The sequence below is a fragment of the Candida pseudojiufengensis genome (assembly GCF_024610245.1).
Source record: "Candida pseudojiufengensis strain CBS 10847 chromosome Unknown scaffold11, whole genome shotgun sequence".
NCBI lineage: Eukaryota > Fungi > Ascomycota > Pichiomycetes > Serinales > Debaryomycetaceae > Lodderomyces > Lodderomyces pseudojiufengensis.
Window position 1 is genome coordinate 95,716 of NW_026261539.1, and position 15,510 is coordinate 111,225.

Here is a 15,510-nt window from a genome sequence, read left to right on the forward strand (position 1 = left end):
GATATTTTTGGATTTTGAGGAGATGGTGTTTCCTCCGCCAATTATCAATGTAATATTGCAAACAACAATCAGTTTCAATTTACATATGTTCAATTCCAAGGTTTCATGACATGTTATTAAATTACTGTAGCGGTTACTACGATAGAGAATGCTCACAGCTAACAAGCTTTTTAAAAATGTATTTCTTATGATCTTATTTTCAAAGAAAATGAAGTTACTGATTATGTCAAAAACTTTACCTGATAATTTTGTATTGCAAGGTTATATGCAGTCTAGATCCGAGATACGAGATACGAGATTAGATCTCAAAGATCTGAAACACATTGTTTGGACAATTTTACCATAGATTTGAAAAACCAATTAATTTTGAAAATTTTATTCAACACATAAGAGAGAAAGTCATTCAGACCAATATTTAAGCATTCTTTTTAAGTTGTGAAAGCATTTAAATTCACATATTACGATACACACCGAGGTTTCGGACAAACAAACGAGCACATGTATAAGACGTTGATGGCTTGTAAATTACCTCTAGTTCTGTCTGGTATAGGGCAATCCTAATACCTAAACAGAAATAAAAAATCTTTATAATTTTGAAATGAATATATTATCATACCTTTGAAAGTGTATGGTTGTTGTGTGCAGATTTTCTGTACGATTTTTGCAGCCAAAAAATAAACGATTCATCATATTTAAAGTTAAGTAAAATTTAAATCATCTTGAATATGTTGCCTCAAATTCTGATAATTAAATACACACTTGCAATTGGAACTTCAAAAGTATTTGTATCTATCTCGCTTATTAAATTTTGGATTTCTACTGAATTAAGCTTTGAATTTTACTAGTTGGTGCGGTATGGGTGTAAGGAGAATACTGGATGTGCTAGTACAATCATTTTTTTTTTTTTGAGGGTGATTGTTTATAAAATCAGTAGTCAGTCATTAGTCATGATTTTAAATCAAGTAGTCAATCATTAGTTTAAATTTCTGTCCAGAGAACTGGAATTTGGGATCAATTCCAATGGCGTTTACATTTTAAATTTTTCAAAAAGTCGATCCGACTAGCTTTTCAATCATGTCTTACTTAGTAGTCAAACTTTTCTTTTCTAGCAAGACACGAGCTTAACAGATTTAAAGGAAATTTTTAAAAAATAAACACCATGCTCAAAACTTTTGCATTTTTTGTTTAGAGATTCGTATGGCAATTGTCCAACTCTTTCTAAGGCACAATTAAATGTATGTTTCAAAACCCACGTTGTTTTTAAGGCAAATTTCAAATGGTTTAGAGTAGCTTGGAAAATCTAAAACACCATCTTTTAGTTTTGAAAAATAAAATATTTCAATTTGAAAAAGAAACTAAATTCTACTTAGTCTAAATTGAAACGGCTGAAAAATTTATAGTATAGTATAAACAAAAATAGGTGATTCTTTACATCGTGTTCTTGAAATTTCACTGAGATTCTTTCAATTTTGGCTCATGAGTGTAGGAACAATTAAGTTGGAATGTGTTAATATTTCGTTTCTTATGCCTTTTCATTAGCCCTACCTCAAGTGAAGCGAATTACTACTCAAGTTTCTTCTACTTTCGGAGTAGACTAGTTTCCACTTGGTCTTCTCATAAGGTACATTTTAGTTTTGTGTCCACTTTTTTAAAAAAGAAACACGGATAAAAATTAAATCGCTAAGAAATTCAATTGCGCAAAATTTACGATTGACATATTCTTATGTCAAAATTTTTTTCTTATTTCCTTCAATTTAATATAATTCATATTGGATGAGAAGAATATATGAATAGTTCATGAATGAGAGACCATTGCATTTAATTCAGGGTTTGAAAACCAATTCAAGCTAGAATAACAAAAATCAATAATTTTTATAGAAAGTATAATGTTTTCCACGTGGTCGGGCTTTGCTCAAAATCAATATGCATAATAAATTAAAATTTGATTAATTTAATTTACTTTTTTTTTTCAAAAAAATAGAGATAACGTTTTTAAAACCATATACAATTTACCACTATTATGACCCTTACGAACGTAAATTCTTATATTGTGCAATTTAGTTCATCAACTTATACGATCATTTCATACGTAGGTAGCATGAATATTTAAATCTTACTCTTCGTGAGCTGTGTAATATTTATTCAAATGCCCGGAATATTTGATTATAAAAAGTCGAGTGTGAGTTTAAGTTTACACAAAACTTACCTTTGGATAAAATTGAAATAATTATTAACATATTTTACTATTTTTAAATCAAGAATATAGTAATACAAAACTTATGTCAAAAGCAATATGTTCCTTCACTTCAATTTTTCAAACCTGATCTAATCTAAACGAACATAGGTGAATGATTTTGAATGTAATTCTTCAATTTTACTTCTTTTTGCTATTTAACTGTTTTGTTCTAATGAGTGTACTTTAGTGTTGAAAATCCATTGATGACACAAAATGAAATATGAATATGAATGATATAATTTTAGATCTTACAGATAAATTGGAGAAATATAATTCAAGGAGTACATAATACTACTTGAGTAGTTAAAGAATAATATAAAATGAGTGAAAACATTATCAAAATGATAAGATATAAGTTAATAGTTAATTAAGTCTTTATATCAATAATCAGTTAATCAATAAGTTAACTGTCACTATTTTAATCGCACGCACTCCTGGTCTCGTTTTCTAACACTTAGTGTGGGATAGCTACCATATATTCATAAGATATTAAGCAAACACAGTTTAGTAAAATATAATTAAAAGAAAGTAAATAAATAATTAGTTTCAAATCGTTTTATAGAAAATCAACGAATTCTTACTCGTTCATTCAGTTTGTGAAGTATTTCACTATCACTTATTTGCAACCACGGAAATAGCTACTGTTATCAAGAAGTTGAATACCAAATCTGGAGCAAGATACGATGGGGTTAATTTCAAAAAACTCAAAAGATTAACAAAAAGTAATAATATGATTACATGCTTACTAGATCCGATTAATGATATGGACAATAACACAACACCTAAAGGTGCCACAAGAATAATTGTAACTCTCATAGACAAAATGGAAAGAAATTTAATACATTAAATAACTTTAGACCTATTGGTGTGATGACATGCTCTGGGAGACTAATAGGAATCATACTAAATCAGAGACAACAACATATCATAAACAAACTCGTAGACCACGATCAGGTCGGTTTTTTAAAGGATAGACAGGGCTCGACTAACATCATGAAATTGAATTATGTGATGGAAATGATAATGAAATCAAAATCGAACAAATATGATATTTTAATAATAGATTTAAAACAAGCTTTGATATCATTAGTCACAAATTTTTGAGAGTAATACTGAAAACTTTAAACTAATGAAAAAGATGCATCAAATTTATTATGGCATTAGTAGTTAAACAATCAGGACAAATAAAGATAAACAATTATTTAAGTACCACCTTTAAATTCTACCAAAGACTAAGACAGGGTATTTCCACCTCCCCGTTGCTTTTCAATTTATGCCTAGAATCTTTCTTGACAAGATTAAAATGAAGAATACGAATTAGAATTACCAACAGGAAAGATTAAATCAATATATTGTGCATACGCAGATAATATAGTAATGCGTGTAAATAATAAGACAGATGATTACGCGATACTTTCAGAAAAGTTAAAATTATTGAAAAGAAACATTGGTTAAGAAATAAATGTGGAATAGAGCAAGTTATATAATCTAAACTGCATACACCTTTGAACTTTGAATTACTTGACTTTAAAGAGGCTTCATTAAAATAATTAGAAACTAACTTAAGAAAAATGGATTGGAAAAGATTCATCAGTCAAATAATGAATCAGCACACCATGTATGAAGCAAAAGATTTGGCTGTTCATCATTAAGTTTAACTAATAAATTATTACACAATGAGTAAGATCTACTACCATGATCTTATGTATTCTATAAACAGCAATGCCATTTCTTATTGGAATACAATTATAGAAAAAAAAAAATTTCAAAGGAATCAGCTTGGATACCCTCAAAACGTTGTCTTATCAAGGTGGTTTTGGTTTACTTGACTTAGATAATCAAATATTAGGAGGAAGAGCTAAGAAGATTATACTCAATACTTTAAGGGACCCCCATAATTGGAATTGTGTTTATTTCAGAGCAAAACTACAAAAATTTGTAAATTTATTTTAAGAACCAATTGATTACTTAATGAGATAATATACATATTTCCGTGGTATGAGTTTTTAATCAAATATGCATACAAAAGAGGAGAAGCAATTCTAGAATTAGCTACATATATAAAATCAAACAATCGTAACACCAACATATTCACCTCAGCGAAAAGAAAATATGTATTAGAAATCATCAACAGCAACGACCTCAAATGACGGATGCGAGAAAATCGGAGATGCAACAGTTGTCATAGAGCCTCGAAACTCCTCCACTTCTGATTCTTCTTTAGACGAAATCAATTCCAAGTCAGAATCAATTATTGCGGATGAATTTAGATTTGAAGGCGACACTTCGCTGGAGGGAAGGATCTTTGAACCAATAGTCGAGTTGGATAATCGAGCTAAGAAAAGATCGAAGAATAAAGACAAATCAACTTTTAAGAAAAATGTTCAATCAATTAATGAAGAAATGTCTGAACCTGTACCTATAGATAATTAGATAATAAAGCTGGAGAATTAGAAATATTTGACGAATCTGATAGTAATAAAATTTTAACTAAAATCCAACCAAATCCATCCAATCAAGTGAAAAGAACTAGTTCAGGAAGAGAAATTCATACACCATCCAGATATATAAATAATGTTCAATCTATCATAGGAAAATTAAATGCACATGAAAAGGATAATATATATGATTTACAAATAAATGAAGTAGTAACTAAAATAGATTTCAATGATATCAACTGGCAAAAAGCAAGAGAACAAGAAATTAAAAAATTCAAATCATTAAATGTTTTCGAAGAAATCAAAATACCATCAGGTAAAGAAAAGGAACTATATCAGCAATATGGGTTTATACCAAAAAGCATATAGATCTAAAAGATGATGTTTATAAAGCAAGATGTTTTATTCAAGGATTCAAACAAATTGAAATTATTAAACTATAATCCATACAAAGAAAACAATCCAGTTACAGATCTCATTTCAGTTAGATTAGTTACATCACTTGCAGTTCAATACGATATGGATTTAGATCATATAGATGTCAAATGAGCTTACTTAAGTGCTAAGTTAGATGAGGATGTTAGAATTCTTGTAAAACCACCAAAAGGATACACTGCTGATAAGACCATATGTTGGTTATTGAAAAAGGCCATGTAGGGATTAAAACAGAGTGGATACTTGTGGTATAGAATTATTTATCAAATCTTCATAGAATTAGGATTTCAAGAACGTAAATCAAATAATGAATGATTACTCAAACATTCAGAAAAGTCAAAGATATATGTGGCACTTTATGTCGACGACTTATTAGGTGTATCATCATCATCATCATCTAAAAAATCAGTCATCATCAATTTCCAAACAATCCATGAAAGACTAAAGACGTCGAAAATCATATAGAAATTAGTTATTAATGTCATTTCAAAGAATGTTTTAAATAATGCTTTATCAAAAAGAACAGTAATCAATAGAACTTAAACCAAACTAAATTTAGTAAAAACTTAATCAATATATTTCTTTTAAATGATAAAAATAGTAAAATCACTAAATCAGTCTCAAGACCAGTTAAATACAGAAACTAATAGTCATACATCATCAATACATCAAACAATAAAATATAGAAAAAGAATGATTTAATGACAGAGAAGAGAATATTTCCACTAATCTAATTAGTGATGAGACTACAAACTTAAAATTTAGAGAAGATTGTGAGAATTATCAAATGAATCCTAAAATATAGACTATGGAGAAGAATTATGAATAGAAAATTATAAGTATAAAAGTATCATTGAAACAGGTTTACAATAGATTTTTAATCAGCAATCGTACTAATGACTAGTAATAGAGAATTATAATTCAAATTGAAAGAAGAGATTTAACTAAAAGTTATGAAATATTGCATATATCAAATTAAGTAATGATAATATCTTACAATCAATTAAAATCAGAATAAAATTCATAAATTCTACTCATCTTCCAATACCTAATACGCATCAGAGATAAATGAAGTTAAATACCTAGACAGAAATATCACTGCATATTATACTAATGAATAAGGTAGCATCACGAACATATCAAAAGACTGTTAATTATTAGTAGCACTGGAAATATGTATTAGTAATATATCAAGAAGCAAAGAAATATTAAAAGATTTCAATTATAGCAAAACATATCATTCGAGCATAATTAAAGTTTAATAGTAAGTATACGTTATATGAAGAGATCATGTTCAAGAAGAAACATTAAAATCATTATGGAATAAATTAAAAGAAAAAATTTAAAAAGCAAAGACATGATCAGACATGTATCATCAAATTAAGAAATTTATCATTATATCATCAAGCAGTACTTGAATATCATATATCAAAATATTAAAAAATTGCAGTCATCAAAAACTTATAATGAAAAGTAGAAGAAATCAAATCATCAGAATCACGATAATCAAATAAAGATGAAACTTCATGTTAGACCAACCTTAACATTCAGTGTTGGGGGACTGATGAGGTATCGATTACCGGAAACAAATAAATCCGAAGAAAACACAAAACTAGGTCTAAATAAGCAATATGACAGTAAGAGAGAAATAGCAACTTAAATATATTAGTCTATATATAGAGTAGATAATTCCCATTGGGATAGTGTAGAGGGAGGNATCTTTCTTGTGTCTCTTAATCGCAGCACTCTAGAGAGGAAAAAAAAAAAAAGAAAAAATAAAAATAAAAAAAATAATAAATCGGATAATTACAGATCTAAAGATTTTGTGTCACTTAGATTTTGTGCTACCCAGATTTTGTACTACTTAGATTTTGTACTACTTATGATCTTTTCTCATTACCCAAATTACTAAAATATAAATGATTCGATTAAATTATTAAATATATATTACTCTGCATTATATACTCATCAAATCCACTATACAATTCAATGCTTTTCAGTAAAGTTCTGTTGCTCTAATTCAACACTATCTGTTTCAGAAGTTTCAATATCTTCTTCATCGTCATTTTCTTCCAAACCGAAATGACCTTTGTATCCTGAATCTCTGAGATAATTTTTAAATTTAACATCTTCTTCTAATAAATCATCTACTTTTAAATTTGGAATTAAGATATAAGTTAAGATAACACCGACAACTCCACAACATGCTGCAATTATAAAAGTATATCTTTGGCCACTATCTTTTGTTCCACCAACAAATAAAACTCTTTTAAAAGCATATGTTCCGCATACAGCTCCAACTTTACCTATTACAGCGCTGAATCCATAGAACGTTCCTCGAACAGGAGTAGCAAAAGACTCGCTGCTAACCAAGCCCAAACAGTTACCCATACCGAGGTTGCCGAAGGATTGCATCAACCCATAAAGCACAATGAACAATGCAGTGATGTTTTTAATTTTAAAATAAGCACAACCAACAACTAAACCAAATACAATATAACCAACAAATCCAATCATCATAGTATATTTTTTACCTATTCTATCAACAATTAAAGCTCCAACAAACACACCTGGTAAAGCTATAGCACCAAGTAATAATGTCCATTCGGCAATACTTTGTAAATCTTTAGCATCTGAAATAACATTTGAAATAATAGTTGCTGAAAAAATACCATTTGGAAAAGTAACAAAATCATATAAAAACCAAGTAATAGTAGTACCTAATAATCTTGGCCAATAATATTTCAATGCTAACCAATATGGTGGATTTTTTCTCATAGCTGATTTTTTAAATAACACTGATGTTACCATCTTCATTCTGAAATAGAAAACTGATAGAGGGAGAAACATCCCAACAACAAAAAGCGATCTCCAGAGACCTGATTTCATTCCTGTTATTTGATAAACAATTAAAAACACACAAATTGATAACGGTCCTCCAAATGAAAGTGGGAAATTTGTAACCATAATAAAAACACCTCCTCTTTTTTTGACAGACTCATTTGCAGCTTCACTTGCAGTTAAAGAACTGGAAGGGTACTCCCCGCCTACCGACCAGCCCACCACGCCTCTCAGAATCGTAAGCATCCAGAACATACCTGTTACAGTCTTACCATGAGATGCGGCACACATGATACTACCGATAACTAGGACGAAAGTCGAAAGGACTATAGCAGCCTTTCTTGAAATTCGATCTGCAAAGAATCCCATAGTCAATTGCCCTAATATTGTACCTACCAATGAAGCATTTGAAACTTGTGCTGACATATTAGCGTCATAAACTTTTGGGTATTTGATTGCAAAATATTTATTTAACATTGACATAACATTATTTTGATATCCATCAGAAATTAAAGCAAACCCTGCAGATAAGATCATTAAGAAATCTCGAGTAGTAACTCCACCTTCCAATCTTTGTCTTCTTTGTTCTGCATTGTAAACGAAATGTTTCTTGTCTTGTTCATCCATTTGGACTTTTTTTGTTGATGATTCATTAATATTATCCGGTTCTGTATAAACAGATTCAATCACTTGGTTTTCTTTTGACATTTCCAGAATCTTCAAGAAATTGTTTATGGTTGTTGTGATGAAATACAATCAAATTCATTTTCAATGAAGAATTACAAATGATCTTATATCTGATTAAAATTTTTCAAACTTAAATTAAGAACAATAGGTGAACAATCCTTATCCCACTCTAGTTGCATTGTTTTGAATGTATATGCACATTATTTAAATCACAGATCTAACGGAATAAATATTATTAAACACGTTTGTTAGGTTTGAAATTGTTGTTTGAATAATAAATGTAAAACGTTATCTCTATTTTGTAATCTTAAAAATGATTAGATTAGTTAATACTGCACATAAATATTTTTCAATTTATTATGCATAATAATTTTAATCAAAGCCGAACCACGTGTAAAACACTATGAAAGTTTTTGATTTTGTGCCATTCATTTGGAACAACCAGATATTGTAAAAATCGATCACTTAACTAGGAATATTGAAATGATGTAGATGATAAATAAAATGAATTTGATATAAGAATATGTCAATCGTAAATTTTGCGCAAATTAATTTCTTAGCAATTTATATAAATATAATCATTAGGACACAAAATTGAAAGGTTTTTATGAAACATAGAAACTCACTTCAAGTGCAAAAATCACTTCAAAGTGGAATTGATCATTTTAAAAACATGAGCAAAAAGCGTCACAAAGTTTTTAAATATCAAAACGAAATGTACGGCATCACTAAAACTAAAAGACTAAAAACATATTTTAAATTTTGCAGACAAATTGAAAAATTTAGAAGCTCGCCTCAAATGCTGCAACGTGTGACTGAATTTTATTCTGATTAGTACCTTATATGTCTTATATTTTGTCCTAGCATAAAGTATGAGCTAAGAGCCCTTCCTTTCATTGAGAACGTAGAATTTTAAGTCAATAGGAAAAGAAATTATGACTTTTCTGAGTAATAATTGACTCAATGGTTGCAAAATTATTTTCAACGGCACTAGTAAATTTTACAAAAAGTTTGAAGAACAATAGCAGGAAAGTTTTATAAATTAAATTTATTTCTTTACTGTTTAGCAAGCTAGACTACTGACTTAATGAATGATTAGTTTTTTTTTTCAAAAAAACACTGAGGAAACTTGTTTCGAAAATGTAAATGTATGAGTGATTCGTCTATTCCTTTATTAAGTAAATTCGATTCCTTATACTGATGGCTTATTTAACAGTAAGAGAGAAGAAAGTTTTTTTTGCAAAGCAAGATAAAAAGAACTCTACAAACATCGTTCAGCATTTGCTTCACTAACCTACCATTTTTTCCAATTTCGATGAAAGGCCTGGCAAATAAAAGGTACAGGATATTTAAAAGCAATCAGACGTATCTTTGTTATTTCTTATTATATTCATTACTTATAGTAATGGAGCTCACAACTTTCGCACTAGAAGTACGATTTTCAATACTTCTAAGCTAACTTTCTTAACCAGGTTTTAGACTATAAATTACATCGAGGCCAATTAAACTTTAAGAGAAAGCGTGCTTATCAAAATTATTTTAAAGAACCACCCAAATAACCAAAACCTTTAAAATAATCCTATATACACGTTTTCTTTCACTAACTTATCGACATCAATGTATTCATAGTCTCAAAGTTAGTGAGGAAAATATCTCAGGACTTTTTAGTATCAACTCTGCTTTGGCTCTATGTCAAATTAGAGAATATGATAAGATGTTAAATGTTATGTCATGCTATTAAAAAGGCACCAAACTGTTGGTTGAAAAGAAAAATCATTGAAAACGTCAGTTATCTGCTAATTGATAAAAAAGATATCTACAGTTCGATCTTCCCTTGTATACGGTTTGTATTTTCCTGTTTGGAAAGTACGAATCTAATACACATTAATGTTCTGAAAAAAAAAGCTGCGAAATTGACTACAGTTACAATACCAAATAGTCTAAACTATAAAAGATAATTTTTGAATTATCATCTATATTATCATCAACTGGGCAGACAATGAAAAAAAAAGAAACAGTAATCAAACAAATAATCAATTAATAAAAAAATAAGATGAACCAAAATGATAAAATTTTCACTTGATATGAAACGTTCCAACTTGACTATATAGTACTAAACACATCTAATTCGCCTCTACCTGGCGAGTAGTTTATTTTTTTTTTTCTCTTTCAAGATAATTCGTATATCGATATATATCTTTGGGATGTTGTAGTTATTTTTTTTTTTTTTTTCAATATTAATTGTTCACATAAAATTGGTAACATGACAAAAAATATAGCTTGTTTCAAATGTTTTCAAATGAATTTTAACATTGTTAGACAAACATGAGTTTAAATCTTTCTTAAACCTTCAATTTCAGACGAGTTTTTTTTTTTTCTATATTTCTAATTCACGTATAATAAGCCATCTATAATCTATACTTTATATTCATAGTACGCAAAATATGTGTTCCGTTGAATTTGCAGGAAGCCCTAATTAAAGGATGAAAACCTCCGCACCCATATTAGCCCTGTAGCAACCGACAGCTTACCTTTTTAACGATCTGCTTGTCTCATGCGACAACGGCCTAATCTTTGAATAACTTATAATTTTACACAAAATCGAAAATTGATATATTTACGAAATAGTAGTTGGTAGCAGCAATTACCTAACAACATGAAACACATTAGAAACTAATTTAAAGTTACACATCATTTAAATTAATAAAAGATAAAAAGAAGTTATATATATCATAAATTCACGATTAAAACAAACAAAAAAAAAAACACCAGCTAAACCTTCATATTATTTTTCAATCAACACTATCAAATATGAGTTGCAATACACCACCACCCCCATTAACTGATGAAGATATTGAGGAAATAGTTGCAAAAAATCAAATGAAGAAAGATATCTTGTTTGACATTATAAAATCAAAGAAAGATCAAATTGAGGAATTAATCAAATTTTTACCAAAAATCACCAACAACAACAACAACAACAAATCTAAAAACGACAAACAAATGGACGGGATGTATTTTCCACATTATCAACTTATAAATTTTGAATCTTTATCCAAATCAAACTTATTTATTTTTAGCAAAAATATTGCCAATCTAACTGGTTTAAATTATCCTTTTATTTTTCAAAATAATTTCATTTCATTATTTCAAGAAGTTGGAGAAAATTCATTAAGACAAATAAAAATGGTCATTGAAACTAAAAAACACCTTCATTTACATTCAAATGGAAGAGTATGTGCTATAATAAATGAGAAATTTGGAGATGCAAAAATTGAAAATTTAAATCTTATAAGTAATAAGATGATAGATGAAGATAGCAAAAGCCGTACTATTGACTTTGACATTATATATCAAAATCACGTGATTAAGATAATAAATATCTATTTTCCAAATAAGAACACTGATAATATCAGACTTACTCAAATAAAAACCCTAAGAGAAGAGTTGAAAAAATATGATACATTAAAAATATTCACTGGGGATAAAAATTTGGACTTAGAATCAATTAATAAAAGCTTAAATTCGGAAATTAAAGAATTGAAATCTATAGCTGCTGAAAATCAATTTGAAAATTTATCATGTTTAGTGAATCAAGATGAAACTATAGTTACAAATTTTAATTCCCATTCCTATCAGCCTGACTTATTCTGGGTTTCAAAATACTTATACAATTCTATTGGATATATTGAATTTGGATTTGACAAAAACTCCAGTCATAGTTTTAATAGATATTATTTTACAAATGTTAATGGTCCGTTAATCAATTTATCTAATAATACAGAAAATGAAGAAATTTTAAGAGAAAGAAATAGAAAAGCGGGAGAGAAAAATAACTTGAAGACCAAAATTAAAAAATTAAAGGATGTGAATGACAAATCTTTAAATTCATTAAAAAAGTATGAAAAAGATAAAAATGAAATCAATAAAAATAATGAAAATAGTGATTTACAAATTCAACTTCAAAACCTAAATTCAAAAATTGATTTAACGAAAAGGTCATTAAATGCATATTCATTACAATTACCTGAATTAGAAAACGATTTCAAGACTTTATCAGATGAGAAGCAGAATTTAATTGATAAACTTAGATCGGGTTTTAATAAAGCTGTTATTAGTAAATTGGAATATTTGTTGATTCAATCTTTGAATCTTAATACAGTTAATGCATCATTATCAAAGCTTTTTGACAACTCAATTCATTCAAGCAATAAAAGAAAATATGAAAGCATGAAAGACGAATCTAATAAGGTTGATCAATTATCACCATTAGAAGGGCATACTAGTACTGATAATAAAACTGATGCAATAGATGTTGAAACAAATACTACCAGCAAAAAAATGAAGAAGAATTTGAAAAGAAATATTAAATATCAACAAATAACAACATTTCATGATGAATCAGTTTCCGATTCTGATTCAAGTACAGACTCATTTAATTTTACAAATTCGAAACCAAGTTTAACTTCATCAACAGGATCTAATAATTTGGAAGTATCAAATTCAAATAGAATCAATATTAAACCAAGATCAATTAAAAAAGTTTCATTATTTGATTCAGATTCAGATTCAGATTTGGAAAAACAGACAGGGTTAGGTGTAGACCAAGTTGCAGTTACAGGTTCAATAAAAACTTCTGAAGTATCTAACAAAATACAAATGAAAAGAAATCAAAAATTTGAACAAGTAACAACATTTAATGATAAATCAGATTCAGACTCTGATTCCAGTATAGATGTAGTAGATTCAGCAAGATCAAATTTAAATTCAAACGCCAGTTCAAACCTATCCAACAAGTCCAATAATTTGGAAGTATCTAATTCAAACAAAGTTAGTATTAAACCTAAACCAACTAAAAAAATTTCATTATTTGATTCAGATTCAGATTCAGATTCAAATACAAATACAAATACAAATACAAGTACAAATGCAAGTACAAATACAAATACAAATACAAATACAGATTCAGATTCAGGTTCAACTTTAGAGGGCTTAAACACAGTACATCCTAAACAAATTAAAGAAGATTCAAGAGATAATTTTAGTTCTTCAACAAATGCATCATCATCCGAATTTTTCAAGGAAGATTTAGATATTTTTGATGAAGAAAGAGTTGATGAAGGATTTGATTCTAACCAGGGAATACAATTGTATATATTAATATATATTATGAAAAGGTATCATTTGGAGAAAACTCAAATTGGAGTCACTAGATTAAGAAATATAATAAATGATCTTGAAAAATTAGATATTTATGCAAAAAATTTATTTACTGAAAATAAACTTTTTAGAACATTAAAGAATTTGAAAAAATCACAATCCGTTAATTTTGATAAAGATGATTTCAAAATGACTTTCAAAGAAGAATTTATTGACACTAAATTAATTAAAAGAAAAGAAGGAGATATTAATGTGTCATCTGGTGGTAGTACTTTTTTTGTTCACGAAATAGTTAACATTGTGAGATTATTTAATAAGGTTGGTTGTAACTTTAGATCAATTAGTAAAACTTTGAATAAATTATATGCCACTAAAAGATTTGATGCAAATGGTATACAAAAACAACTTGAGTCTCTCATTAACACAAACCAAGTCATTAATTCAACCGATGAACAAGAAACAAATTTAGTTAGAATTGAAGCTTTAAGATTTACTAGAAAATTTCTTGGTAATGCTATTATCAATGTAAATCCAGAAGATGAAGAGTATGAATTACTTAATATAGACTCAATTACCAAAACTAAAATATTTCCCGTCTTAGATGTCAATTATGAAATAGATCCAATATTACCGATTGAAGGCATCTTTGAAAAAATTCATAAAAAAATACCTAATAGAGTTAAATTACATAAAGATGTTGTTGCTCACGTTAACAGTCAAATTCATAATAAAGTTGAACCAAGGAGGTACAAATGGAAAGGTTTTCCGATGACAGATGGATTAACTCAACACGCATTAAGATCATTATGGGGTAGAATTAAACAATTTCACTATAAATTCGACCCAGAAAAAGGCTTATATGTAGAAAGAGATGCAGAAGAAGTTTATGGCTTGATCAGAGAAAGTAGATTATCAAGAAACAAGGAGACTGCTTTAGTGGAAGGTGAATTTGAGTGGAGTCAAGAATTTGAGGTTCTACTTCTTAAAAGTATTGATCAACATAAAAAAGTAGATGGAACACCAGATTTTCCCATGATCCGACAATTATATTTCAAGGAACTAAAATTATCACAAATTAGAGCCAAATATAGAAGGTTATGTCTTAAACATGGTGATTTAAGTTGTGATGAAATATCGATCATCTATGAAATGATGTCTCAATATCTTGCTTCACCAGGAGAATTTCAAATAAGAAGAAACACAAGTATTTTTGGACTAATTACAGATCAAATCAAAAAAAAGTTGAATATTCTTAGACTTCCACGTACCGCAGAACAATGGTGGTTAAATTGTGGTTTGATGATTTACAATTTTAGAGAAGAAGATGAATGAAGGTCTGATGTAAATCAGTAATACCTGTATATTAGTTATAGTTCAAAAATAAAATTAAGATGCCAAATTAAAACTTAAATTAATTCCCTTTCTCATAGCTTTCGTTGCTAATTTGAAATTGGCAAGTAAATTACTTTTAAATCGTTTTAATTATTATATCTGATTGCAGTTAATTTATTTTTAAAATTCATGTTAAGCTTAGAGTGTAGTTTGAAATGTGATTCCAACAGCTCCGTCCCCTTAACACTTTGTTGATCTGAGAATATAGATTTTCAAAACAAAAAAAGGGAATATGTATTAAATTGAACTATAGATCTCCCCAACTAACAATATATATATATATAAAAGAATTAATTAAATATTTAAACCCAATGAACAAAA

The 15,510-nt window shown here is 28.3% G+C and overlaps 3 protein-coding genes across 3 annotated transcripts; 2 read left to right on the forward strand and 1 right to left on the reverse strand. All coding sequences in view use genetic code 12, as the record gives it.

Moving 5' to 3' along the window:
- Positions 1 to 3,931: 3,931 nt before the first annotated feature.
- On the forward strand, positions 3,932 to 4,669 carry KGF55_004792 (uncharacterized protein; the record flags this gene model as incomplete). Its single annotated transcript, XM_051759733.1, has 2 exons — positions 3,932 to 3,941; positions 4,407 to 4,669. The coding sequence occupies 2 exons, from the start codon at positions 3,932 to 3,934 to the stop codon at positions 4,667 to 4,669; spliced, it is 273 nt and encodes a 90-aa protein (XP_051612386.1).
- Positions 4,670 to 7,095: 2,426 nt separating this feature from the next.
- GIT1 (Git1p) lies at positions 7,096 to 8,658 on the reverse strand (the record flags this gene model as incomplete). Its single annotated transcript, XM_051759734.1, has 1 exon — positions 7,096 to 8,658. The coding sequence occupies one exon, from the start codon at positions 8,656 to 8,658 to the stop codon at positions 7,096 to 7,098; it is 1,563 nt and encodes a 520-aa protein (XP_051612387.1).
- Positions 8,659 to 11,448: 2,790 nt separating this feature from the next.
- On the forward strand, positions 11,449 to 15,129 carry KGF55_004794 (uncharacterized protein; the record flags this gene model as incomplete). Its single annotated transcript, XM_051759735.1, has 1 exon — positions 11,449 to 15,129. The coding sequence occupies one exon, from the start codon at positions 11,449 to 11,451 to the stop codon at positions 15,127 to 15,129; it is 3,681 nt and encodes a 1,226-aa protein (XP_051612388.1).
- Between the last annotated feature and the right edge of the window lie 381 nt (positions 15,130 to 15,510).